The sequence below is a fragment of the Salvelinus namaycush genome, chromosome 18 (assembly GCF_016432855.1).
Source record: "Salvelinus namaycush isolate Seneca chromosome 18, SaNama_1.0, whole genome shotgun sequence".
Classification (NCBI taxonomy): Eukaryota; Metazoa; Chordata; class Actinopteri; order Salmoniformes; family Salmonidae; genus Salvelinus; species Salvelinus namaycush.
Window position 1 is genome coordinate 17923901 of NC_052324.1, and position 27542 is coordinate 17951442.

The 27542-nt window shown below is 47.0% G+C and overlaps 1 protein-coding gene and 1 non-coding gene across 2 annotated transcripts; both read right to left on the reverse strand.

Annotated features, from left to right (window-relative positions):
* LOC120063188 (E1A-binding protein p400-like) lies at positions 1-26980 on the reverse strand. The gene is made up of 52 exons (XM_039013398.1): positions 26842-26980; positions 24689-26014; positions 24454-24561; positions 24214-24295; positions 21705-22084; positions 21306-21605; positions 20862-21047; positions 20617-20757; positions 20430-20508; positions 20284-20333; positions 20121-20175; positions 19118-19207; positions 18848-18961; positions 18497-18687; positions 18118-18295; positions 17870-18006; positions 17451-17620; positions 17065-17239; positions 16661-16797; positions 16264-16450; positions 15885-16054; positions 15564-15736; positions 14080-14349; positions 12880-13044; positions 12454-12603; positions 12247-12302; positions 11828-12117; positions 11434-11636; positions 11112-11281; positions 10069-10265; positions 8210-8321; positions 7812-8066; positions 7289-7363; positions 7013-7147; positions 6848-6892; positions 6410-6563; positions 6070-6302; positions 5684-5857; positions 5535-5582; positions 5303-5439; positions 5039-5174; positions 4738-4917; positions 4582-4627; positions 4373-4485; positions 3981-4182; positions 3653-3786; positions 2906-3130; positions 2494-2668; positions 2215-2351; positions 1834-1992; positions 1633-1710; positions 1-1331 (listed from the first exon to the last, which is right to left on the reverse strand). Exons 2-52 carry the CDS (start codon positions 26003-26005, stop codon positions 1038-1040), a joined length of 9168 nt encoding a protein of 3055 aa, XP_038869326.1. The 5' UTR covers positions 26006-26014; positions 26842-26980; the 3' UTR covers positions 1-1037.
* Positions 10830-10959, reverse strand: LOC120063602. The gene has a single exon (XR_005478535.1). It is a non-coding gene; the product is annotated as a small nucleolar RNA SNORA49 (small nucleolar RNA).
* Positions 26981-27542: the final 562 nt, after the last annotated feature.

The following is a 27542-nucleotide window of genomic DNA, read 5'->3' on the forward strand; positions in this document are numbered from 1 at the left end:
TAGTGTAGAAAAACAAAACACTTTATTACAATTAGGCTGAAAAAAATCAAATAAACTACTTTACAAGTACAAATGCTTTCCATAGTTATTTACAATTTTTTTTTTTTTTTTTTTTACATCAATACAAAATGACGTGATAAAACAAGATAGTTAATGTTTACAGTGTTTGTTACAATGGACTAAAGGAACATGCATTATTTTCCATAGAATATCTGAAAAAGTCACATCCAGATTGTATTTCATTTGTGTATTGAGTGGTTTGTTTAACTGTGATACAATGACTATTGGGGCAGTTTGACATGGCAAGCTCAAATACGCTAACTTTTAAGGACACCTCTTTCAATGTTAAATTGGTACACTGAAAAAGGTTATGCGAATGTGTTTCTATGGATACAACTCTGCAATCCCTAACGGCTCAGGGCTTTGTGTGATTTGCATGTTTCACAATAAGCATGAGGACTGAAATCCTCACTTATCCTTCTGGTAGGCAATGCACCTGTAGTACTGATATGGAGCTACATTACTTGATCATGATATGATTGGTATGTTCTATATCTATAAACAACTAGGAAATTACAGACATAAAAGGTAAGCATGAGAACACCAAGGAGGGCAGGGACAATGAATGAATATACAAAACATTCAAATGAACATTCCCCCAAATTAGTGATGCACCAGCCCATAGGCTTCAGCCACATAGTAACTTTAATATATTCATCAATATAAAATGCATGAATATGCTTTTCAGATCTTTATTAGATGTTGGTGCAGGGGGAGGTTGCCTCCAGGGGTGACCTTCTGAAACAGTGAACAGTTACAGAACTGTTGTAGAAGATTAACACTCTTGAAGACATGCCATTCCTTTACATGGAGCAGTTCCTTTAGCCAGGTTAGATTCAAAACAGCCACCTCAGCCAGGACTTCACCGCTCTGCCAAAGTGAAAGGATCTCTTCATGTCATTGTGAGTGCATTTACACTGATGATATGGGCTCTTTGGCCTAGCTGAAAGGGGAGCACTAACTATTCCTGTGGGCTCCTAGCTGCTGCCCCCGCTGGGCTTGGCCTGGTTCTTGCCCCTCATGGCCCCTCCGCGAGCCTGGCCCTTGGCTGGCTGCTGCAGTACAGGGGACTCGGCTGCAGCAGGCGCTTGGGCCTGCTGGGCTGGACTGTGAGGAGAGGGGGTCTGGATCAGAGGCGAGGCGACTGCAGTCACCACCTGCTGCTGGAGAAGCTTCTGCTGAACCACCTGGGATGTGCCTGATGGAATCATCTGGGGCTGGGGCTGGGCTGAGGACGCAGTCTGGGTCAAGGGCACCGTCTGGGGGTGGATCTGGTACGACACAACAAGAGGGTCACATTAGACAGACGACAACGTTACCAGACTATACTGCCCTCTTGGTAGCTATATTCACCGTCATAACATTTCACAAGAGTTTGAAGGGAATGACCGAAATGCCTAAACGCACGAAAGCATTGTGCAATTTAAGCAAGCTGACTTGTATTTGAGTCACATGCAAGGAAGACGTGAAAGGTCATGACGCACAGTAAGCAAAACCTGTTACTTCTCATTCTTTATGCCTCATAAGAATCCTGTTTAATTCTGCCCTTCTGTTGCGGCATAGTGCTCTTACCTGCTGTGGAGATGATACGATCTGCTGGATGTTGGCCACATTGGATTGCCCCTGCACTATCTGGGGGAGCTTAGCCACCTAATATGCAAGGGAAAACAGTTAGCGTTCCTCACACCTCTGGATAATAGCCCTCTATACATGTATGACCCAGAACCTAAAGGCCAGTGGGTTGAAGTATCTGAGTAGTAGATGAGTGCATACCTGGATTTGCTGGGCCCCAGTTGGTTTTCCAGCCTGGGCAATGGAGGTAGTGAAGAACTGGGTCTTGATGCCAGGTTGGAGCTGGGTGGTGGCAGCATAGGTGACCTTCTGCTGCTGGGTGGCCTGGGGACCCTGCACTGTCACCTGCTGGGTGCCCAACTGAGGGAGAGGACATAGAGCAGAACTAGGTTCACAACAAGATTCTTCTGACAAAAATGCATGGCAACTATTGACAGACTGGTTGTAGTTTCATAAGCGCCACTTTCAGATTAGAAATGCACCTCTGACCAGCCCATACCCTTATGGTAACAACAAGAGAACACTTAAATATGTGTGTGACTGTGTAGACTGCGGTGGTTCTGTTTGTCCCTTGAGCTGCACCTTCTGCTGCACAGTGGCCGGTCCTTGCTGTGGCTCCACTGCTTTCTGCTGGGCTGCTGCTGCCTGCACGGCTGCCTGCTGCTTCTTCATCTGGAGCAGCTGCATCTGGGGGAATGGGGGCGGCAACACCGGCCCACCTACAGGAGCAGAAGAGAGACATAGTGACTCAGGGACAGGACAACCTCAACCAATAGAGGGAGTATGTGTTTTTGTGCTAAGAGGAAAAGATTCTGAGTGCTTCAGTCTAATCAGTTGCTGAGAATAGGAGGGTTTCCCCACCTGTTTTCTGGGCCTGGCCAATGGCCACACTGATTCCAGCCACAGAGACGGGCAGTGTGGTGACGCCAGCGGAGGAGACCATAGCGGGCACAGAGACTACGGGGGGCTTAGTGAGGGTCACCTGGGACGTCTGCCCTGGCTGGGCCTGGATCTGACCCTGGGTGGGCACCCGGGTCTGGGGTGGCAAAGACAAACACTGTTCTAAACACTGTTTCAATGGATCATTAATTCATCTCAAACACGGTTACTTCTGGTAGATCATTATTCAAAATGGACACGTCTCAGCAGTGACATTGTGTGGCATTTACCAGTCTGAAAATAATAAAGATCAGCACAACAGTGGTACTAATCCCCTAGACCAGGCTACATACTGTAGAAAAGAACAAGAGCAGGGGATAAAGTTGGTCCTCACCAGTCTGGCCAGCTGCAGGTTGGCTACGGTGGAACCAGCCAGCACGGCCCCGGCTCTGGGAGCAGCAGCTACAGCAGCTAGCTGTGGGTTGGCCTGGGCTGCCTGGGGGTTAGCCAGCTGGACCTGGGAGGCCTGCTGGCCTGCCTGCTGCTGGCCCTGGGCTGCTGCCACTGCCACCTGCTGCTGGGACATCTGCATCTTCTGCTTGTGCATCTTCAGCAGCTCCTACAGTCAGAGAACGAGTTAAAGTCAAGTCTGGTGACGCAGTGCTAGCTGCGTCACCAGAGTCTCTGGGTTCGCGCCCAGGCTGGGCTGGGTTCGCGCCCAGGCTCTGTCGCAGCCGGCCGCAACCGGGAGGTCCGTGGGGCGACGCACAATTGGCATAGCGTCGTCTGGGTTAGGGAGGGTTTGGCCGGTAGGGATATCCTTGTCTCAGTATGTAAAATGTAATAAAATGTATGCACTCTACTGTAAGTCGCTCTGGATAAGAGCGTCTGCTAAATGACTAAAATGTAAATGTAAGTTATATCTCAAGTGCTTTAACATCTTAGTATCTGGAATATAGTGCAGTGTGGTTCGCTGACTGTGATACATTTTGCAATCCTACGTGAATCCAATTTAAGTGCATTCACATAGACTTGCATAGTGTTAAACTTGCACTGCTTTGAGAAGGGGACTGAGCATCAGTAGCAGCTAATGCCAGGAGGCCATGCTGTGAATGAAGGGCTTCTCTGTAGAGCACAATACCTGGGGTTTGCCCACAACCTTAATGCCTTGTGGAGAGGAAGCCTGCTGTTGTTGCTGCTGGAGCTGCTGCTGGCGGAGCATGTGGAGGTGCGCCTGGGTGATGGGCTTCCCCTGGGGCAGCTGCATGCCTGTGGCTGGGTACAAAGAGGGAGAGGAGTCAGATCAGAAAACCAGGCAACAGGGCACTTTAATTATGTTGTTTTGTTGTATGTTTCCCTATGTTCTTTGACGGGTTACTTTAAAGTTGGTGTTAAAAGGGCTATCTAAATGAATTTGATAGATGAAGTGATTGTTTGTATGTGTTCAGTGTGAATAATGTGTCCAGTACCTGGTGTGACCTGAGTGACCAGGGAGCGGGTCTGAGACTGCACTGGGGTCAGAGTGGTGGACACCACCGCAGAGGCAGTCACCGGGGTAACGGCCCTGACACCCTGACCCGTAGCTATGGCGATCACCTCTCCAGGGGTGGCAGCGGCAGGTACGGCTCTCTGCTGGGAGTGGACCACCTGGGCTGCTGCTGCACCGGCAGGCTGGAGGGGGGACAAGAGCACAGGGCCTCATGTTAGACCAACAGTCAACACCTACTAGGACCATTCACTCTGACAGCAAGACTGAATATTTCTCAAACAATGGTGATTGTGTGTTATAATACAAAAACTGGGAAAGATTCCCTAGGAGTTGTGGGAAACAATAACAGGGTTAATACATAGAGTAACTTACAGACAGGGTGCCTGGTATGACTTGACCTGGTGATGCCAGCCGTTTGTTGGCCTGGAACGGACTTGGAGGCATTCCAGCCACTGTGTTCACAATCACGTTCCCCGCTACGGTGCCTGAAAGGGACAAAAAGGAAAATTATTTAAGAAGTGACTATTTCATTACAGACCAAATGTTTTGTAATGATCAATGACTGTGCCATGAAAACCCACCAGTTTGAATGGTCGTCCCCCCAGCAGCATTCTTAATGGCTCCAGCCTGAAAAACACAAGCAATGTTCTCGTAAAAACATTTTCTTTCCCAAAATAAATCTATATAGACAGCTCTTGGTCAGACATTGAAAATTGTCTCGTTTTCCCCATTCTCACCAGGACAGTTGTGTTGGGTACAGCGGTAGCTCCAGTCGCTGCAGGGGCCTGGGGGACTCCCGGGGCCTGGGCTTGGCCTACAGCGGGAGCCCCAGCCTGAGGTTGGGCAGCACCGGCCACGGCCTGGGGGGCTCCAGCCTGCTGAGCTAGCTGCTGAGTCCTTTGCTGCTCTGCTAGGGCCTGGCAGGACACACAGACAGATAGGAATGTTGAAGATCAGAGCGCGAGCACTGTCACACTGCATACTGCAAACTTAGCCATCAATCCAAAACCAGAGAGAACATACAGTAACAGTACACACCTTCTTCTCCTTGGCAATCCTCTCAGCACGTTGTGATGCCACCTGAATGGGAGGGAGGGGCTTGTCGTAGCCGATCCCACTTTCTGCCAGGACGGAGGCATGTTTGGGGTTCTTCTGGAATGGGTTCATCCCCAGACTTTGAAGACGAAGCAAACATTCCATAGAGTTAATTGACAGTTGCACACTAAGCATGTTTATCAAGAGGCTGATAAAACAACATGCATTACTTCATGCTACAGAGGAATGGTCATGTTGAGTGCTTACAGGGGTTTAATGGGGGGACTCCTCTTGCTGGCGATGATCTTCATGAGCTCAAAGCGGCTGTTGTAGAGCTGGATGTGTGTAGCGTTGCCATCCTGGGTGTAGATCTGACAGGTCCGCAGCGGCCGGCTGTTCTTAGACTGGTGAAGGAGAAAGGAGGGAAACTGGCCAATCAAGAGAGCTCTGTGAATCCAACAATATGACCACTGTAAAAGACAAGAGTAGGGCAATGTACCTTGTATATGCTCTTGGTTTTCTTCTTGGGGTTTGCCTCATACACCAACTAAAACGAGTAACAAAAACGGTATGGGTTAATTATCTGAATACTCAAAACAACATAATGTCCAGCTGCCATTCAGGACTTTAGTAGTCATGTCTGTTCACCTTGCCCTCCTCCCGGGGGATGATGACGTTCTCGTAGCGGTTGCGACACTGCTTGGGCGAGCGGTAGATCCGGCTGCAGGAGTTGACCACGTCGCTGACCAGGTCCCAGTTGGGCGTGTGGGCCGGAGACATGATGGTTAGGTTCAGAGGGAGCTCCAGGAGCTGCTTCAAAGCCTGCCGCAGACAGAGAGAGAGGGGACACTTACTTCACTAACGGAACACATCATACTAACTTAACTACAACACATTTCACCACAATTACAAATAGCTTAGCTTCTAAGTATATTTTAGTTCAACTCATCTGAGAGTACCTAGCAAACGTACATTATGACAGACATTTCCACCGTGGGTAAAACAAGCCATTTCAGTAGCAGCCTTCTCAGTACCTGTAGCAGGGCCCAGTCTTCACTGATGAGCCACTCTGGGTTGTCCTGACCGGCCTCCATGGCAGGTTTGACCAGCGAGGGCAGAGGCTTGGCGAAGGGCGCCTGCTGCTTCAGGGAGAAGTTCTTCTTTTGGTCCTTGCCCTCGCGGCGGACCTTGAGCATGCTGGCCTTCTCAAAGAGGGAGCGAGGAGGAATCACTGTCTCCCCATGACCCTTCTTCTTCTTCCTGCCTGCTGCGGAGCACAAGCACATGGGTGAGGACAGAGCTCACAAGTGCATCACTACACACACACACAATGTACCATACTGTAATGCTTGTTACAGAAATACAAAGCCTTACCCGAGGGGTCCATCTTGAGTCTCTTGTGCTCCTTGCGGATGTAAACAGGAGGCAGTTTGGACTCCGGCATGGGAGCAGAGTCGTACATCAGACAGATGACAGAGTCGATATAGATGTCATTGTCATCCTGCGGTGGGGTAGGTGGAGTCCACAGCTGCAACCAGAACCATAGGTAAACATACAGCTGACAGGCTCATGGATCATATGAGGCTTCACTATGACATAGCTCAGGTACTGTCATGTACTTGTCATGTCTTGCTCGTTTTGATGAGTCAGTTTTTTGTTGATTATGTGTGTACTGTTATTGTATTGCTAGATATTGCTGCGTTGTTAGAGCTAGAAACATAAGCATTTCAATGCACCTGCGAGAACATCTGCAAAACTGTGAACGTGACCAATACACTTTGATTTGATGTAGACATTATGCGACTGAATTACCGGCATGATTTCTGTTTGGCCATCTTCTCCATCAAACACATACTCCTGTTGAAACAGAGACAAGAGCTAAGCTCCCATTACCACGGAGTTACAATGGAAACTCACTACAGGCTCTGTTCTCTTATCTCAACACCGGGACCACCAGATGAGAGAGTGAAAGCCTACCATGTTGTAAGCATCCTCTCTGGTGTAGGTGAACAGGTTCTCCTCGTCCTCAATGATCATCCTCTCGGAGTCTTCAGCCTTCAGTTTCTGAAGGTGCTGCATCTCCCAGCCTCTCTTTGCACACAACAGTCGCTCCTGGAATTCACATTAGTCATGAAATAATTATCAAATTTGTTTTTAATTGTGGTCTGGTGCTACTTTGAGAATACAAGGTCTTACGAGTTAGTAGTACCTCTGGATGTCTGAGAGGGCTGTCTGAGAGACTCAAAGTCTTACCTTGGCAACATGTTCGTCTTCACTGACATGAAGATACTCCAGGTATTGCAGGGCATATTTTTCTATCGGCGTTAGCTGATGGAGTATAAGATTAAGACAATCCAGCTGTAGTTAAAACTGATGTGTTAGCTCCCTGGTATGTAGTCTACAAGACAATCCAGCTGTAGTTAAAACTGATGTGTTAGCTCCCTGGTATGTAGTCTACAAGACCATCCAGCTGTAGTTAAAACTGATGTGTTAGCTCCCTGGTATGTAGTCTACAAGACCATCCAGCTGTAGTTAAAACTGATGTGTTAGCTCCCTGGTATGTAGTCTACAAGACCATCCAGCTGTAGTTAAAACTGATGTGTTAGCTCCCTGGTATGTAGTCTACAAGACCATCCAGCTGTAGTTAAAACTGATGTGTTAGCTCCCTGGTATGTAGTCTACAAGACCATCCAGCTGTAGTTAAAACTGATGTGTTAGCTCCCTGGTATGTAGTCTACAACATACTGTAAGAAGGCACTTAATGACAGTTTATCACCTGGTCCATGACAGCACTGAGCTCCTCCAGCTGAGAGGGCTCTTCTTTGACTTGTGTCTCTTTCTCCAGGTCCTCCTCCTCCTGCCACTCTGGTGGTGGGGCATCCAGGCTGATGCTGTGAAGGGCCTGGATGTAGGGCCTGGCCACACGGGGAGAGATTGCCTCAGAGGGAGACGGCTCCTGGTGCAGAACCACAAACTCCTCAACCTTCTCCCCAGAGCCGGCCTCCACCTCAAACAGGTCCTGGATGGTCCGCTGGACAGAGACACAGCATATGACATAATATAGTATGGGGTTTTAGTCAGAGTGGGGCTGGGGGCTGGTTGGTGTGAGGGTAAAAGATTCTACCTGTGTGAGTGGGGCTGGGGTCTGGTTGGAGTGAGGGTAAAAGATCCTACCTGTGTGAGGAATGCCAGGGTGTAGTCAGTCCCCTGGGCAGCCACCTCTCTGATCAGATCCTTGGTGCCGTTCTTCAGCAGCTTCTCTTCAATGGAGTTCGCACTCTCCAGTCTGGGATACAAAACACCAAGTTACCAACTTCAAACTGACTAACATTCCAGTTAGTCATCCTGATATGGTATGTAGAGTTACAGTTGAAGTTGGAAGTTTACATAGACTTAGGTTGGAGTCATTAAAACTCATTTTTCAACCACTCCACAAATTTGTTGTTAAACTATAGTTTTGGCAAGTCGGTTAGGACATCTACTTTGTGCATGACACAAGAAATTTTTCAAACGATTGTTTACAGACAGATTATTTCACTTAAAATTCACTGTATCACAATTACAGTGGGTGAGAAGTTTACATACACTAAGCTGACTGTGCCGTTAAACAGCTTGAAAATTCCAAAAAATGATGTCATGGCTTTAGAAGCTTCTGATTGGCTAATTGACATAATTTGAGTCAATTGGAGGTGTACCTGTGGATGTATTTCAAGGCCTACCTTCAAACTCTGTGCCTCCTTGCTTGACATCATGGGAAAATCAAAAGAAATCAGCCAAGACCTCAGAAAAAAATGATAGTCCTCCACAAGTCTGGTTCATCCTTGGGAGCAATTTTCAAACTCCTGAAGGTACCACGTTCATCTGTACAAACAATAGTACGCAAGTATAAACACCATGGAACCACGCAGCCGTCATACCGCTCAGGAAGGAGACACGTTCTGTCTCCTAGAGATGAACGTACTTTGGTGCGAAAAGTGCAAATCAATCCCAGAACAACAGCAAAGGACCTTGTGAAGGTGCTGGAGGAAACAGGTACAAAAGTATCTATATCCACAGTAAAACGAGTCCTATATCGACATAACCTGAAAGGCCGCTCAGCAAGGAAGAAGCCATTGCTCAAAAAACGCCATAAAAAAGCCAGACTACGGTTTGCAACTGCACATGAGGACAAAGATAGTACTTTTTGTAGAAATGTCCTCTGGTCTGATGAAACAAAAATGTAACTGTTTGGCCATAATGACCATCGTCAAGTTTGGATTAAAAAGGGGGATGCTTGCAAGCCGAAGAACACCATTCCAACCGTGAAGCACCGGGGTGGCAGCATCATGTTGTGGGGGTGCTTTGCTGTAGGAGGGACTGGTGCACTTCACAAAATAGATGAGATCATGAGGGAGGAAAATTATGTGGATATATTGAAGCAACATCTCAAGACGTCAGTCAGGAAGTTAAAGCTTGGTCGCAAATGGGTCTTCCAAATGGACAATGACCCCAAGCATACTTCCAAAGTTGTGGCAAAATGGCTTAAGGACAACAAAGTCAAGGTATTGGAGTGGCCATCACAAAGCCCTGACCTCAATCCTATTGAACATTTGTGGGCAGAACTGAAAAAGCGTGTGCGAGCAAGGAGGCCTACAAACCTGACTCAGTTACACCAACTCTGTCAGGAGGAATGGGCCAAAATTCACCCAACTTATTGTGGGAAGCTTGTGGAAGGCTACCCAAAACGTTTGACCCAAGTTAAACAATTTAAAGGCAATGTTACCAAATACTAACTGAGTGTATGTAAACTTCTGACCCAGTGGGAATGTGATGAAAGAAATAAAAGCTGAAATAAATAATTCTCTCTACTATTATTCTGACATTTCACCATCTTAAAATAAAGTGGTGATCCTAACTGACCTAAGACAGGGAATTTTTACTAGGATTAAATGTCAGGAATTGTGAAAAACTGAGTTTCAATGTATTTGGCTAAGGTGTATGTAAACTTCCGACTTCAACTGTATGGCAGAACATGTCTTTAGCCTGTGTGTTACCTATAGATGTGGATGTCCTTGAAGCGTCCGATCTTGTCGCACCACTCCTGGGTGCGGGCGTCCATGCTGGGGTTGAGGTCTGTGTCGTAGAATATAATGGTGTCTGCATCGAACACGGTCCCCACGGCCGAGCAGCAGCGGTTGGTCAGAATGCTGCAGAACACCTGTCTGTTCCTGTTGAAGGTCTTCATATGCTCCTGATGGGAGGGAGATAGTGAGAAACCGAGAGAGACAGATTAGTCCTAAGGAGAGGGCTTCAGAGTAGTATCCTATCCCAATACTCCAATTAAGATAATGGTATAGGTAGCATTACGTCTTGTGACCCTGACCAATACTTGTCTAGCATCTACAAAACACATGGTATAGATAGTTGGAGAGGTGTAAATCCTACAAATAATTGTATGGTTTATGATAAGAGTATATGCTGCATCAGTGACTGGTGTGCTGAAACTGAGCAGTTCTTCACAACTATACTTTGTCTTTTAGACAAATGAAGACACGCTTCCTCTGCTTCAAATGTTACAAACCAAACACCTCTGGTATAGTTCACTCAGCTAACCGACAGAGAGACGGAAGGAGAATTAAACAAGAGGTCGGTTAGACAAGAAGCAGACGCGTCTGATTGGACAGCCAGAAAATAAAAATAGCAAGTGTAGCAGAAACAGGTTTTTCAGACAGAAAATGAAACGGCAAGTGTAGCAGAAAAGTAAAAAGTACAGCACTAAATAGCCCAATAGCCCCATAGGTTCTCTAGAGTTGTCACTGTGTGCTTCTCTTAAGGCCCTAGGAGGAACAGAATCCAGTAGGGAGGGAAGAGAGCGTAGTACTCTGTCCCCTTATAGTGCCAGAACACTGCACTGAATCAAGAGGTCCCAGTGTTAGACAGGGAGAAACAGAAAGAGAGGCAGGGCTGTCACTGAGTGAGTGAACTACAATTAACCTTAGTCATGCAACACAATAGAAGTCTCTGTGTGTGAACTCACTATAACACAGGCACCATAACTGGTGCAGCGGATTACTTCCTTGGTACAAAGGTGTTTTACCTGGCGTTCCTCTGTGGTCAGGCTCTCGTCCACGCGGATGTATGTGAGCTGCCGGTGGTCCAGGAAGGCCTCCAGGATGTCTAGCATCTTCACCATCTGTGTGAAGATGAGGACTCGATGATTCTCCGACCTCAGCTTCTGGAGCAGAATGGCCAGGGCCTCAAGTTTACCTTCGGTGGGGGGGAAATTATGCAAATTTTTGCGTAATTCGAACGATATGTGCAGCCCACGCACCAAATGGACTACCTATGTTGAGCCAGGCTTATAGGAGAGCCTAGAGCCCTGGCACACAAAGCTAAATATAGTTTTCTGCTGAGCTCACCTGAGTCCATCTGCATGAGCTGCAGGTCAGGGAACTGGAGCTGGTGTCCAGAGGCCAGGCGGTGGATGTCTGTGCTGTGGGGGGCGGCAGCCTCCTGGAGCCTGCGACTGATCGACTTCTGCTCCAGGCTGTAGGGAGCTGGGGGATTGGCTGCATACAGGTGAGGGGGAGGAGCTACTGCGACAGGGACAACACATGATAACCTACAGAGAGGAGAGTTTTTTTAATGACTGTAAGAAATACAAAAGGCTATATGAACTCAAGTAGGCTTTAACTCAATTCACTATACGCAAACTTAACTATATTTTGAATCAGGGTGATCACGTCCATCCTGAAATAAAAGTTTAATCTGACAGTGATGTGAGGTGATTGACCATCGTGGTAAGTTGGGTACCTGCTGACTAGGTGGCTGCCGGCGTCCTGGCGGTGTGTGGAGGAGAGCAGGGCAGACTGGAGGTGTGTGGTGGTGGCCACAGGGGTCCTCTGGGCCCTGAGGCAGCTGTCCCTGCCCACCCACCTCCAGCCCCTGGGGCTCAGGGCAGAGTGAGGAGCCCCTGGGGTCACAGAGCAGGCTTGGAGCAGGTCAGCTCCGTACAGGACACTGCGGCCACAGCGCCGCTCATTGGAACTGAACAGGCGGTTCAGACGCTCCTTCAGCAGACGACTCCTCTCCTCTGACGACTCCTTGTACATGACACACAAGAACGGCATTTCATAGCTTTGGTGAGAATATGGATCATGGGACTACAGAAATATAGGTTTGTAGTTTCGTTTCATTTTCTACTGTGTTCTACCAGTGCCAGTTCTGCCTACCTGAGGGGCAACAGGAGCAGCAGGAGCTGGCTTGACGCTCACCCCTGTGGCTGAAACTTTACAAGTAAAGGGAGAAAGACCAAGGCCATTACAGCACAACCACTGTCAGAAAGGTGACTATAGAGTTGTAAGCCATGACAGCAGAGACAGTGATGTAATTCTTCAGGCACTATCTGCATTATTCACAGTTGAAGGTGGATGGCTTACCTTGGTGGGTTGGGGTGGCTGGGGACGGGGTGCCAGGTGTGGAGGAGGAGTTGGAGACGGGTACAGCCTGAGGTACCGTCTGCATGAGCATGGAGCCCTGAGGCCGGAGGATCTGCTGACCGGGGGCCGACACTATCTGCAGGATGTTACCTGTACCACCACACAACCAGGCACACAGACAACACGGAAACCTTCAAACAGCTATTTAGGGTAATAACCATTTAATTTCATCACTCTCTAAGTAAAAATGTCTATACATGTAACATTGGGTTATCCAACTCTAAATATTTATATGATGGGGACTTGGAATAAATTACATGGTAGAGAGAAAAGTAGCATCTTTGTTGCAAGTGATTGCAATATATTGAAGGGAAAAAGAGGTAATAAGGAGAGTATGAAATGTTGGGTGTACATTACCGAGTGTACCTTGGAGCTGCAAGGGCTGCCCTGTGGTGAGCTGTCGGAGCTGGCTGGGGGACAGGGTGAACTTGTTGCCCTGGAACTGCAGCGTGACGGGGGTCTCAGGCTGGGAGATCCGGTTCTGACTGCCTGCTATGGACGCCAGCTGGGCTATTTTCACCACATCTCCACCTTCAGGAGGGAGGGAAGACAGACAGACAGACAGACAGACAGACAGACAGACAGACACACAGACACACACACACACACACACACACACACACACACACACACACACACACACACACACACACACACACACACACACACACACACACACACACACACACCTCTAGTCAAATAACACCACAGACCAAAAGAGGACTGCTGTCAGAAACAGTCTAGCAGTGCATCACCAAAAAGACCAAATAAAGACATGTTTAATATTTCAGTTAGTTGAAGGGTGAGGGAGACTAGACATGCAGAACCAGGGTGGGTTAATGAGTGGGACGAGCGTAGGTAGCTGCACTCCACAACACCAGAACCAGTGTGGTTGCTAATGTGTACCAGAACCTGAGGGGGAAAATGTACACATGCTTAGCAGTGCATACCTTCAGAGTCAAAATAAACCAGAAAAAACAACATCAACAAACAGAGGAACCAAAGATTTGGGATCCCTTCCTGCAGCTGAGCTGATAATAGGCAAAATATTAGTAAAATGGAAGAACCAATATTTAGGGGTGGGGGAAATATAATTTTCAAATGGTTAAAACAGTCTTGTGTGGTCTATCATGGCAGCAGACGTTGGGTTGTGAACATGCAGGTTTCAGAAGAGATACTGAGGAGGCTGTTTGGGGATGCTGCTGACGTGGCTGTAGTTCTCATTTTTAAAGTGCTTTTTATCTTCACTCAGTGATACGCTGCAGTAAAATAGGACAATGGAAATGCCATAGCTGTAAACCTGAATATGTTTTCTACCTTTAAAAATATATCAAACAATACTGTTAACATGATAATAATATTCTAATACTATAATTCCACCATGACATAGATTTTTTTCAATGTATTTACACAGAAAGAAGTGCCGTTTCTTTAAAAGCCAAGACCCAAACACACATCAGCAGTGTCCCAGAAAAAGAGAGAGAGAGAGGCCTGTTGTCAGAGCAGCCCTATCTGTTGAGCCGAAAGTGGAGGGAAAAGTTGGAGGGAGGGGAGGGGGCCACTTACTAGGCAACCTTGCCTGGGCCTGGGACGTTAGAACCAGCCTCTGGGGAACCAGGCTGGGTTGGATGGCATGGGTGGGGGCTAGGGATGGCCTGTGGACCTGGACAATGCCAGGCAGAGTGGGCTGGGCTGCGCCACACAGAGCCTGGCCCAGGGCCACAGTCCCCACCACATGCTGGCCAGTGGCAGCGCTCCCAGAGGAGCCTACAGCAGACCCAGTGGTGCCGGTGGCTGGAGAGGTAGTCTGGGCTTTCTGAATAGCCGTCCCAGCCACTGTGAAGTACAAGGGGGTTTGGAATGGGCTAACTGTTAGGAAGGGACTGAAACAACGTGTCAGTTAATTCAACAGCACAACTCGAGGGAGGTGGGTCCATCAGATAGGTTTGGTTTATACCGGTCTGGGATAGGTTCAGAACAGGGATGGGCAACTGGCAGACCCACTTTTGTAGGCCCGCAGATCAATTTCCAATTATTATAATTTTTGGATTATGGATTATTCAACTTACTGTGGAGAGTTAGAATAGTATAATACACAAAGTGCAAGTTGAAAATGTGGTTGTGAATCAGCAGTTTTTGACAGTCAAATAAGTAGCCCATATCAGTAAAATGTGTAGACTTGCAGGAAATGAGCTATAAAAGTACACATTTTTCTCTCCGCCACCATGGCAAAATGAGTAGAATTGCATGAAATTAGTTATAAAATTACTAAATCTTCTCTCCGCTCCATAGCAAAATATGTAGAATTGCAGCAAACTTGTTTTGTGTGTAGATTTGTGTGTAGATTTGTGTAGATATGTATATTTGCAGGAAATTGACTATCTCACCTTACTTTTTCCCCCTCTTCACTGTCTAGGGGGCACCTAAAATATGTTGCTTGCAAAAATTTCACTTAAAGTCGGTCCCCAAACAGTTAGGGCCGGCTCTGACCTCATGTATGCACACCCACGAGCCACGGCTGCCCCTCATGATGAGTTCCCATTTTTGATGGCCCCCACCCCCATCAAAGTTGCCCATCTCTGGTTTAGAGTCAAAAGAGGATGTCAATATAATAACATATTCACCTTCGACTTCCCTGCTTCAGAATACATTTGGAGCAGTACAATTTTGGTCAATTTCCCCCAAAAATTACGTTGATGACCCCATCTTTTAAAATTACACGTGCATAAACCAGACAATTTCCAAATGTAATGGCGGTAATGACTAAATATGCAGTTAGTTTAATTAACTTGCAGTTTTTAGTGTCATGACAGACTAAAATCACACATGCTTTACAAGACATTACATGGTAGCATCATGCGATTATCTGTGTGATACACACTGCAAAAATACTGTAAATAATCGACTGCAATTATCAAAACACATTAAGATAAATGTTTGATTTACTTCAAGTTATTCAACTTGAAAATAGCATGAAACTTGAAAACAGTGTGAACCCCTGTGCATACCAAGGTGCACCCTTGTTATAGGGATCTATAGTGAGGTCTTACCCTGTGTGGTGGTAGTGGTGGTGACAGGGGACTTGCCCCTGGTCTGGGCTGACTGAGGGGCCGTGGAGGTGTCGGGGGTAGTGGTGGCTGGAGGACGCTGCTGACCCACAGTACTAGTCATGGGCACTAGACGACCCTCTGGCTTGGTACCATACTGCACTGGCTGGAACAACCTGTCAATCAAATCATAGATTCAATGAAAAGGTCACAAGCAACACAGCCTAGCGCTGTGAGAATTCAAAAATATGCTTCATTTAGCATTTTCGTCAGAAACAGAATGTAATCATCCATGTCATGTGATGTGAAAGGTAGCGCACAGACCTCATGGGTTTGATCTTGCAGGGCTTGGGCCTGGCCGGTGGGTCCGGGGCACTGTGGATCTCCTCGATCAGCTGACGGGTGACTTTGAGTTTGGGTAGAACCTCCTCCGTCTCGTAGCGCGTCAGTCTGTTCTCATTACTGATCAGGTCAAACAGGGACAGGTCCAGGCTCTAGAAAAAGACAAAAGGAAAGCGTGTTCTGAATCTCATATGTAGGTGGAGACTAAGTTGTCAGATAAAGACCTAGAGATAAACCAAAACCAATCTAATCAATTTCATTGTACGTCATTCAGGTGAGCAGTACTAATGAAATAAAATAATCGGAATAAAAACCCTCAGGAGTTTTTAGCTGTGTGGTACTGGCACCCTCCTAGTCGTACCGTGCGTTGGTCCTCCTGCAGGGCTCCCAGCACCAGGGAAGGGGTGTTGTACTGCAGAGAGGAACACACGTAGGAGCTGCTGGTCTCCCTGATGTTTACCAGGTCTGGGTGGTTACAGATCCTCTGCAGCTGCAGCAGCACCTGCAGCACACTCACAAAATGACCCGGCTTCAACGCCTCCTGGGCTCTAGGGGCGGACAGAGGACAAGACATTCAGAAACAGGGCAAGTGAATTTAACATCTGCGCAACCATGCTCTGTTAACAACCAAAGAATCATCATGCATTTCTCCTGTTGAACCTGTGCTCAAATATTCAGTCTACGAGAATAGGACAAAATGCAATCAGGTTGTCCATACATTAGGCTGAGGAACTGTGGTGTCTGGAGGCCCGACTCACCCTGGCTGAGTGAGGATATCTTCATACATGCTCCTCTGTCTGCTGGACAGGCGACACTTGAGGATGTGTTCATACTTCTTAGGGAGCTGCTTCTCCACGTCCCTCTTACAGCGCCTCAGAATGAAGGGTTGGATCATCTGGAGAGAGAGAGAGAAAGGAGAGGAGAAAGGATGTCGGATCAATTGGTAACTAGGTATGAACAGCTATGCCCTGGTAAATGGGAATCATACTGACCACCAATGTTAAGCAAGATGTCTTTAATGACAAAACACACACCGTAGGAATGATAAACAACTTCACACCACAACTAAACTGCCATCGATATCCATGATATCAGTGACTACTGACAACCTCTAAACACACAAGGATTAGAAAGATGAGCGTTTGGTTGTACCCCTACTGACCCTGTGTAGGCGAATGACCAGTTTGTGGCAGTAGTCCTGGTTCTGGTCTGTGCCTGGCTTGACTGGGAAGTCTGTGTAGGGTCTGGTGATGCCTGGCAGGAGGAAGTGGATCATGGTCCACAGCTCCTTCAGTGTGTTGTGTAGTGGAGTGTTGATCAGGAGGATCCTCTGCTGACTGGAACACAAACCACAACAACACATCATTAGCTTGTGTAGTTTCTCTTAGTCGCGAACAATTTAAAATGCATGGAAAACCACAAGGTAAAACCACATTTCAGAGTTTAGCCTTCATTTCATGCTAACTAAGCTGTCACCAAAAAGCCCTCGGCAGACCAGTCTGTGTGTGGGTGTAACCACAGAGTTAATCTAAAATAAGAGTTGCTCACCTCTTGAGAGCAAAGATGGTTTCCCAGTGTTTCTCAGACATGTTCTTAATGAGCTGCACCTCATCCAGGACCAAGTGTTTCCAGCTCCTTCTCAGGAAGTGGCTCTGGTCCTTTAGCAGCAGCTTGTAGGACGTCACACACACATGGAAGCTATTGGCCTCCGCCCACCACTGGAGACACAACAACGCGACAAGTTATGGACAGACAAATACAAACTGGTATACAAGGGCATTTGAAATAAGCCAAAAAGAGAAGAAAATGTACATCTTTATGGCACTGTATTCATGAGAAGTGTCCATGATCTACTGTGTCACATTTGGTGCTGCTGTCCTGCCCAAAGTCTCTCTGCTGGAATGGACTCAATCTCATGGGTCTGTCTATTGAAAAAGGTCCTATTGAAACAGATCATTAGTAGTTACCCTTCGCTTTGCTCTGCATTCATGTCTGTTGCCAAGGTAGAGGAGGATCTTGAGGCCAGGACACCAGCGTTTAAACTCCATCTCCCAGCTCAGCATCTTACACGTCCTCACCACAACTAGGTGGGGGCCCCAGATACCTACATTAAAAAAAAAAAAAAATTAAGTCTATATGAATGTCTATATAATGTTTACATGCAGAAACATAAGAGAAGCATTGAATAATCTATTTCAGCATTAGGTTAGATTACCCTCTTGACAGGCCAGATGGGCCAGGTAGGCCACAATCTGCACGGTCTTGCCCAGTGTAGTCTCGTCTGCTAGGATGCCGTTGAGGTGTTTCTTGTGGAGGCTGGCTAGCCAGTCCACTCCGATCTGCTGGTACTCACGCAGTGATCCGTGCAGCAGGAAAGGAGCCTGGCTGCGGACCTGAGATACATAGCAGAGGGTCATAATGATTCCCTGTTTGTACATAGTAACCCACTAACTGTCCTCTTAACTGTAGATTTCATTTATAAGCAATTTTGTTATTTCATTAATCTTGCCAAATTCCTCTCATTCTCAAACTGGTTATATGACACCCAACAGTGAACCACTGGGTCAGTGTGAGGCTGAGTTGTGAGGACTCACAGAAGAGGTGGTTCTGGCACTGCCCTTGGGTAGGATGAGTTCTGTGGCAGCTGCCACCTCTGCTATGTCCTTCTTAGGCTTCCCGTCAGTACCAGGAGGACAGGCCTTGTCAGAACCTCGATACTGGTCCACACTGAGCAGAGAGTCTATCACTACAGCCTCGGGGGGGCTGTCCAGAGAGGACTCCAAATCTGAGATGGAAGAATAACCACATCAGCACTACAGAGAGAACACCACCAGTCCACAAATCCTTTTGCTTTGAAACTAATCATCTTGGCATATCAACAATCACACGGCACCGAGCAAGACGGGTACACAGAGATGGAGTTTACATGTAGAGTTTAAGTGTACCTTCAGTCTCATCCCGGTCCTCCTCATCACTCGGTGGGGCAGACTGGGGCCAGTCAAAGTTGTCAGTGTAGGCACCAGCATACTGCTTCACCAACGCACCCAGAGGCATCTCAGCTGAGAACGGTACAAGACAGAGAGGAAAGGCTCAGCATAGATAAACCCAAGGGGCACTTATAAACATGACATGTTTTAAAGAAAACACCATTAGATAAAGGTCATCGGGCTAAATCCATTACTGGTTCTGGTGAGAAAAAGGTGTGTCATGCTGACCATCTTTAGCCAGATCGGCCAACTCTGCCCTCTGATCAGCTGTCACCTCCATGGCTTCCTGCTCCTCTATGGTGCTCTCCTCGTCCTGAACTGTAAGAGAGAACACAGCCATAGACAAGTTACAGGATAACTTGTGCTCAAACAACTGTTCAATGTAAGAGGGCACCTGTTGGCACCCACCTGCTCAAAACTTAAACAAAATTACATCTATACTGAACACAAATATAAATGCAACAATTTCAACAATCTTTCTGAGTTACAGTTCATATAAGGAAATCAGCCAAATGAAATAAATTCATTAGGCCCTAATCTATGAATTTTACATGACTGGGCAGGCCCACTCACTTGGGAGCCAGGCTCACTCACTGGGAGCCAGGCCCAGCCAATCAGAATTAGTTTTCCCCCACAAAAGGGCTTTATTACAGACATAAATACTCCTCAGTTTCATCAACTGTCTGGGTGGCTGGTCTCAGACGATCCCGCAGGTGAAGAAGCCGGATGTGGAGGTCCTGGGCTGGCGTGGTTACACGTGGTCTGCGGTTGTGAAGCCGGTTGGACATACTGCCAAATTCTCTAAAACAACGTTGGAGGCGGCTTATGGTAGAGAAATTAACATTCTATTCTCTGGTGACAGCTATGTTGGACATTCCTGCAGTCAGCATGCCAATTGCATACTCACTCAAAACTTGACACATCTGTGGTATTGTGTTGTGTGACAAAACTGCACATTTTAGAGTGGCCTTTTATTGTCCCCAGCACAAGGTGCACCTATGTAATGATCATGCTGTTTAATCAGCTCCTTGATATGCCACACCTGTCAGGTGGAAGGATTATCTTGGCAATGGAGAATTGCTCACAAACAGGGATGTAAACAAATTTGAGAGAATAAGCTTTTTGTGCATATGGACAATTTCTGGGATCTTTTATTTCAGCTCATGAAACATGTGACTAACACTTTACATGTTCCGTTTATATTTTTGATCAGTATATTTTGGACACATACCTTCTTCAGCCAATGAAGTGCTGGACCTTCGCTTCCTTGATGACATAGTGGGTTCCTGTGAATAAGATACATTTTAAATAAGTGTCATACCACCCCCCAAAAATATTAGGTTATGTCTGGACAATTTGGACAACAAGAGCCAGGAAGTCAATGCAGCACCTACGTCCTTTTCAGCTTTATTTGCTGTCGACTGAGTAGGTTTAACATCTTGTCCTGTGACACAAGGAATAACCAATATATTCAATAGACATTATATGAAAGTTATCTTGTATTAAAACCATTTCAAAAGGCTCTTAAATAAACTCTCACCCTTACTCGATGCTTTCTGCAGGCTGAGCATTTTCAGTCTCTTCTCATAAATCTCAAACTGTAGTTTTATTTCCACAACCTGAGAGAAACCAAATGGAACAAATTCATTAGGATGGACAGAGTGGATCACACTCTTGAAATTAATAAGGACAACAATGGAACAGTTTTCCCATCAAGAGAAACTTACCTGCTCAATGTTGGACCAGAAGAACTCCACCTCTCTGGCGATGGTGCTAGCAATGTGACGAAGCCGCAGTTCTCCCTCTTTCTTGAACTTCGCTTCCATTTTCTTCTGCTCATCATGGTAACGGGAACAGGTGCGAACCAGCTGGGGAATGGGGAATATGTCATATGCAGTTATGATCGTGTACTGAAATCTTAAGAATGACAGTACTTTAGTAACAGTACACCAAGAGGACTATGGCATCATACCTTCTTGGCAGCAGCCATCTTCCACCTCCTTTCCTGGGCAAAGTCAGCTGCCATCCACTGCATCTCCTCCAGTAGGTAGTCCCAGTGGGATTTGGGCCGAGAGGACTCCATGACCTTGGGCAGCCTACTGGCTGACCACTGGCCCTCTTTCCTCAGCTCAGAGATACGCTGGTGCACCTGGCTCTCCTGGGGGGGTCAGAGGTCACATCATGAGCAGTCTGAACACTGAAGCACCTGATCAGTCTGAACATAAAAGCACCTGAACAGTATGAAATGCCGTCTGAACACAAAAGCACCTGAACAGTTTGAAATACAGTCTGAACACAAAAGCACCTGAACAGTATGAAATGCAGTCTGAACACAAAAGCACCTGAACAGTATGAAATACAGTCTGAACACAAAAGCTCTTGCAGAGTCATAGGTTTTTCTGAACCAACTCCTCACCAGTTTGGTCTGCTCAGCTTGTTTGTCCTGTGAGCTCCCTTCTGATGACTGCATACCTGAGCCCTGACCAAAACCACCCATTTTGATAGTGGAGGTGCTGTTGGGCCCGGCCAGTTTGGACTGTGTGGCAGGGGTGATGTTGGACTCAGGATGGCGGAGGGGGCCAATGGTGTGGGGGGAGGGGAGTGAGTTGGGGACATTGAGGGGGGCAGGAGACATGGAGGGGTTAGACAGGGAGTTGATCATCATTCTTTGGCCAGGTTGGTTGGACTCTGCTCCAGGACGAGCAAGAGCCACAGTCTGATCAAGGGAGGAGAGAGAGAAGGCAAACCGTTGATCTACAAACCGATGAACACAACCAAAAACATGCAATGTTTGGAAGTTATCCTTTGGACTCACCGCCTGTCCTGGCTGCAGCATGGGCTGAGGCTGCTGTAGCTGCTGAGCCTGCATCTGGAGGTGAAGGCCAGACTGCATCTGCTGCTGGATCTGTGTGTGGTGGTTTACTGGAGCCATGATGGGGCCGTGCACCTTCACCTGGGCCTGAAGCAGGTTGGCGGCCTGGGCTGAGCTCTCCACCAGCTGTGACTGCTGAGAGAGAGCCATGGGCAGGCCTGCCATGGGGAGGGCGCCCTGTGGGAGGCGACCTGGCAGCTGGGGGGGAGGGGTGTGCAGGCTGGCAGCGTTCTGCACCGGAGGCCCTTTAGACGGGTCATAGAGAGGCTGGTTCTGCTTCTGCCCGGGGATCTGAACCGACTGTGGGTTGGGGGGCATCCCGCCTGGAGCACAGTAACCAAGTCATAGGGAAAACAAGGAAAGGAGCAGAGAGAGGGAAAGAATAACAAGGTGTGGCTGTGAGTTACTGTTTCTCTGTCCATACCAATCCTGCTCTCTCTAAAATAACGGCCTGTTAAAAACACTACACTCTGCACCGGACTGAGATTCAGGTGAGCACTGAAGGGGGACAGAGGGGGTCTGAGCAGTACTCAGGCCAAAGGGCATTTTGTGCCTCATTCTTAAGCCAATACATTTCAGTACTGACTGAACGTGATCATCAGATTCTAAAATGATAGTGTTTACTGCTCCATCTATGGTACCAGTGACCCAGAACGTCTCAATTGGATGTACTATGAGTCAACAGCAGTGTATTTCTTACTGTTGACGAAGAGAGAACATTCATGAAAATGATAAAGAACAATGGTTACAGAAGAAACAAATCAATGTGATCATCTACATGTCCTTCAAATAAAATACTACTTTTGTTAATGCAAAAATAAAAACATTATCTTTAAAATGTTAAGAGAAGAGAATGTGATTAAAACAGCAGAACTAATCATGCATAAACGGTTTCAGCAGAGGGACTAAGAAGAAAGGGTTCAAAATCAAATGAAACAGAAAATATTGAAAATAAAAAACAGAGGGGAAGAAAAAATAAAATAAATTGAGCAATCACCATCACAAAAACACCATATGTTCAGCATGCATGAAGCAATGTCATGCCTAGCTGGAATGCTGGCATATACTTGCCTCTAGTTTTGTGGTGCACAGACCATAGCAAAGCAAAGCAAAGGAGTGAGCAGGAGGACACACATGGCATCTTGCAGACAGCAGGGCTGAGCGGAGCTGTGCACACAGACTAAGCAGCACCTGTCTTACCTCCCTGACCATCACTCACATCATCCCCTAGACCATATCAACACCTGGCCCTGACATACACCACGCCAACCTGTGACATGTCATGACTGCACCAAGCTTCCTCCACACGGCTCCCCTCCTTCCTACTACAACTGGGGGAAAGAGGCCAAGTCAGAACGGTATGCCATGGAAACAGATGGGGGAAACCAACAAAGGATGATCACGATGGAACAAGAAAAGGAAACAACGGATGCTCTTGATGACTGATAACTGAATTTAGTATTGAAAAGCATTGTGAATCCATGTTGACAATGCAATGACGGACAACGGAGAGGGAGGGGGGTTGCAGGAGACGGAGGGATGAGAATGATGAGTATAAAAAGGAAGAACAAAAAAGCAATCATCGAATGAGCAAACATGCCCCACTGGAAAGATACATTTTGTTTTTCCCCAGACTTCCTCCTTTCTCACTTTCCGTGATCCGCTTGCGAATTAGCCAAAGCTCCAACGGCACAGGAAAGTCCGTCCAAACAGACGCTCGAGAAGAACACATTTGACAATAGAAACGGATGGAGACGGATGATCAATAAAACATAAAAGTCAAATCATAAGACATGGCATCTTCCCATTGAGGCTACTCCTTTCTTCAGACTTTTTTGTATCTTCTTCCCCATTTTATCCCTTGTTCTAGAGAGAGAGAGCGTACTGGGAGAGCTATGCCTGAACTTCCTGAGGCCTGCTGGGGTGTCTGTCCAGAGGATGGATGAAGATCGCTTTGTTGATGCTGCTTTGAGGTTTCGTTGGAGACAATGGGACGCTGTTGGAATTCAGTTTGTCTCATAGGATTGATGACACGTCCAGGAGCATTGAACAGAACACATAACGGCCTGGTAGTAGCACTCCTACCTTGCGCTGTCGGCATAAGCTGCTGGAGTGGAACGCCAGGTGATCCTAAAACACCAGGATGCTGGAAAATCATTCCATGGCGACCAACTTCAATCCAGGACCTCTTAGCCTGATCTGGGATTTAAAACACACAATACCCTCATAACGAGAAAAAGACACTCTGCAAACAGCAATTACTTTCTGTACACCATACAGACCACCTCTCCTTCCTCGGGTTAAGACTTCTACACACAGCGCTAGTAGAAGATGCCAAATATCTAAAAGCAGAAGCAATTTGAGGTAAGAAGAAAAAAAGAACAAAAAGAACGAAAAGGGGGAGGAAACAAACCAACAAAAAGGCCACGGGAGTGTGCTGTCCTTGCCCTACCTGCGTGTGCCATTGCCTGTTGCCTCTTAAAGGCATCCATGTCCCCTGGGTTTGTCATGCTGCCAGATGCTCCCAGGTGCACCTGAGGAGACATATCCAAGGGTTAACAAGAGCTTGGATACAAGAGATCAAAAAGGGTCTTCCAAGAGATAAAAAGGGAAACATTTAAAACAGACAACGATAAATCCGTTCCATCCGCTCTGTTTAGAGGTTGCAGTCATTTGGTGCCCCATTCTTCACCTGAAACTGCTGCTGGGAAGAGAATGCTGCTGAAACATTGGGTGGAAGCTGTGTAGCTATGGCAACTGGTGTCCCCGCCTGTCCATCCTTTCCAGTGACAACCTTGACCTGGGAGTGGCACAGAGACTTGAACTAGATTCATGTAGCCTAAACACAGGATAACAAGTCGAGGGGTTCTGAATATAGGACTTTAAGACACAATACAACAAGATATCAATCAATTCTGTAACAGTACCTCGTCATTGATGACCTCAGACTGCTCCTCCTCTTCCGATTCCTCCTCAAGGTCCAGGTCGTTCTGCCTCAGGTAAGTGAAAAGCGGGACGCAGGGTTTCTTCTTGAAAGCCAAATAGTCCATCATGTTCCCCTGGAGGTGCTGGAGGAAGAACAGCTCAATCAGGTAGTCTTTGAAGACCTCCTTCAGACCCTCCATCTTCTTATTGTGGTGCTCCAGACACTGCTTCCTTAGCTGGGCCACTTCTGGGTTGGAGGGTGCAATCTCCTCCAGCTTTTTGGGAATCTGTTTCTTGATGGAGCCCATGCTCATGCCGGTAGGCGTGAGGGGGGGATTGGGGATGCCTTGGGGAAGGTTAGTGAGGGAAGGGCTGGAAGGAGGAATGGTGGAAGGCATACTGAAAGATGCTGTGGCAGCTGTCCCCACTCCAGCTACCACACCCAGAGTCTTCTCAAATATCATGGGACGCGCCAGCTGCCCCTGGATAATACTGCTGATTTGAGGTGGCAAGTTGGATGTGGTGATGTGGCCTGGGCTCCCCAGTGTGGGCAGAGCAGTGCCACTGACCACAGGACTCTGAGGTCCGAGGTGGTGGATGGTGCCTCCAGTCTGTGAATGGGGCTGTGACAGCCTGCGTTCCCGCACAGAGCCTGGTGCCCCTGGGGAGGACAGCTGCAACTGCACCTGCCCAGCTGTGGTTGGAGCCAGCTGCGTCAACCCTGTCCCCTCTTGGTAAACAAAGTGCCCACTTCCAGATGGGCTGCCAAGACTGATTTGTCTCACAAGCATGCCAGTATCAACAAAACGTGTTGGGCTCTGTCCACACACACTCAGTCCTGTTCCGGGTGCCCCAGGTCGATGGAGGGGTACTGGGTTGTGCTGGGTGGGACTTTGGGGCTGCATGGATTGGGGCAGAGGTGAGGTGACCTTGATATAGGAGGACGGGGCATGCTCAAACCTCCATTGCGGAGCTGTGTGCTGGAAGCCGGGAGAGCCTGGGTTCTGGAGGGGGAGCGGGGTGAGGGTGATCTGTTGGTTGCCCGTCACCATTTGACTGACATTTTGTAAGGTGATGTTCATGTTCTGGCCTGTGACAGGGCTGCGGCTCATGATTATCTGGTAGTTGGGTGACTTGGGGGCTGAAGGGCTAGCTGCAGATGCAAACGTGGTCACAGGTGATTGTGGGTGGTTGGCTGTTGCCTGCTGTTGAGTAACTGCCATGGTCTGCTGCTGCTGGTCTTCTGCTTCAGATCCCGTGATGGACTTGGATCTCTGAAGTTGCCGTTGCATATGCTGTTGTCCACTCCCATGGTGCATTGCGTAACACTGCAGCGGGTAGACATTATCATCAAATCATTTAGCCAATATTGGTTTCATATTTTAATGGTCAAAACTATGCAAATACGTATCATTCAATCAAACATTGCCATATTCTTGTATCAATGTCAACCATTAATAATTCTGTACATAATAACTGTAGCTATTTGACGCTGTAACATTACTTTTCATTTTTCTGTCGCAAAGATCAGTGAATGGCTTGGCAAAGGTAGCCTTTCATGAATGAGTTCCATCATGCAAGCTAGCTAGTCATATTTGACGTGTTTTATTTGGTAAAGAAAGAACGGAAGACATCCACTGACAGACGCAGATGAGCATCTAGCTAGCTGACTAACCATGTTGTTTGCAGAATTTAAGACAACGTAACAATGCTATTTGAGCTCGCTAACGTTAGCTAGCTAGGTAATAATAGCTGCCGAGCCATTTCATGGTATGTAGTTAACACCACCTTCATAACCAGCAGCATAATAAACAATTAGGCTGCCTATATTTTCAAATGAGCTGTAACGTTAGCTACAGTAGCTAGCTAAACTATGCTTATGTTTTTGCACGGCCTTGTCCTAACTGAGATGTGATACCGCTAACTATAATGCTACGGTCGAGCATTATATTAGCCAACTATGCAACGTTGACCATGCATTAATGAAATGTGTATTTACGTTGCTTACAAAAAGCTTTTGAGTCAACTAGCTAAATGTCCAAATACTTGGCACGCGTAAGGCCGATATTCCGCTCCTTCCCTCGGATAGCGTGCTACTAGCTCGCGCTAGCTAATACGTTAGTCGATGGGTAAATAGACGGAACTAGCTACTTACAGCAAATACAACTCACGCTGTAGTGTCATCAACCAAAAAGTATTATTTAAAAATAAAGAAAAATGTATGAAATGTAAATACTGCTATACGGAAATATTACATTTTATGTTTTGGACATATTTCATTCTGAAACATGGCGGTGGCCACCTTACATTTGTCAAAGATCGTGCTATCTGGGATCCTTGGGACGTCGCCACCCTTAACCTTAGACTAACATTTACCATAACCCTTACTTAACCCAGGGATCATCAACTAAATTCAAGCGAGGGACGATTTTTTCTTGAGCGGCTGGTCGGGGCGGAACATAATTATACTTTTGTAGATTGCAATTGACAGCAAGGAGTACAAACATACATCATATTTAAAGCCGTGCTTACATTTGTGTATCATCCTCTGTCTCTCTATTATGTGTGGGAATAGTTGGGAACAGATTCCCACAATTAAAATCCCTTGGAGCTTTGGGGGGGGCAAATTAAACCGCATTTGGCTCGTGGGCCGCTTGTTGGGGTACCCTGCCTTGGTGTGCCCTGCTACTTCAATGGAGTGACGTCAGGATTGGCCCTTCCGAGGATCCCTTATAGAAGTTTCAATCTATTCTTTGAAGAACCGGAAGCAGTTCCGTTTCAAAGGACCTGAACAACCCTGGACCGAGGTTGATTGACAAGAATTTAAACCAATCAACAGTTTTAAATAAAATACGA

What these genes read in the sequence shown, in the direction of transcription:
- LOC120063188 (XM_039013398.1), bottom strand. Translation starts at nt 26,005, where the DNA reads ATGCACCATGGGAGTGGACAACAGCATATGCAACGGCAACTTCAGAGA. An exon ending in AAGCTGAGCAGACCAAACTG is followed by an intron (nt 21,048 to 21,305) that starts GTGAGGAGTTGG and finishes TGACCCCCCCAG; the next exon opens with GAGAGCCAGGTGCACCAGCG. An exon ending in GGCAGCCACCTAGTCAGCAG is followed by an intron (nt 11,637 to 11,827) that starts GTACCCAACTTA and finishes TCCTCTCTGTAG; the next exon opens with GTTATCATGTGTTGTCCCTG.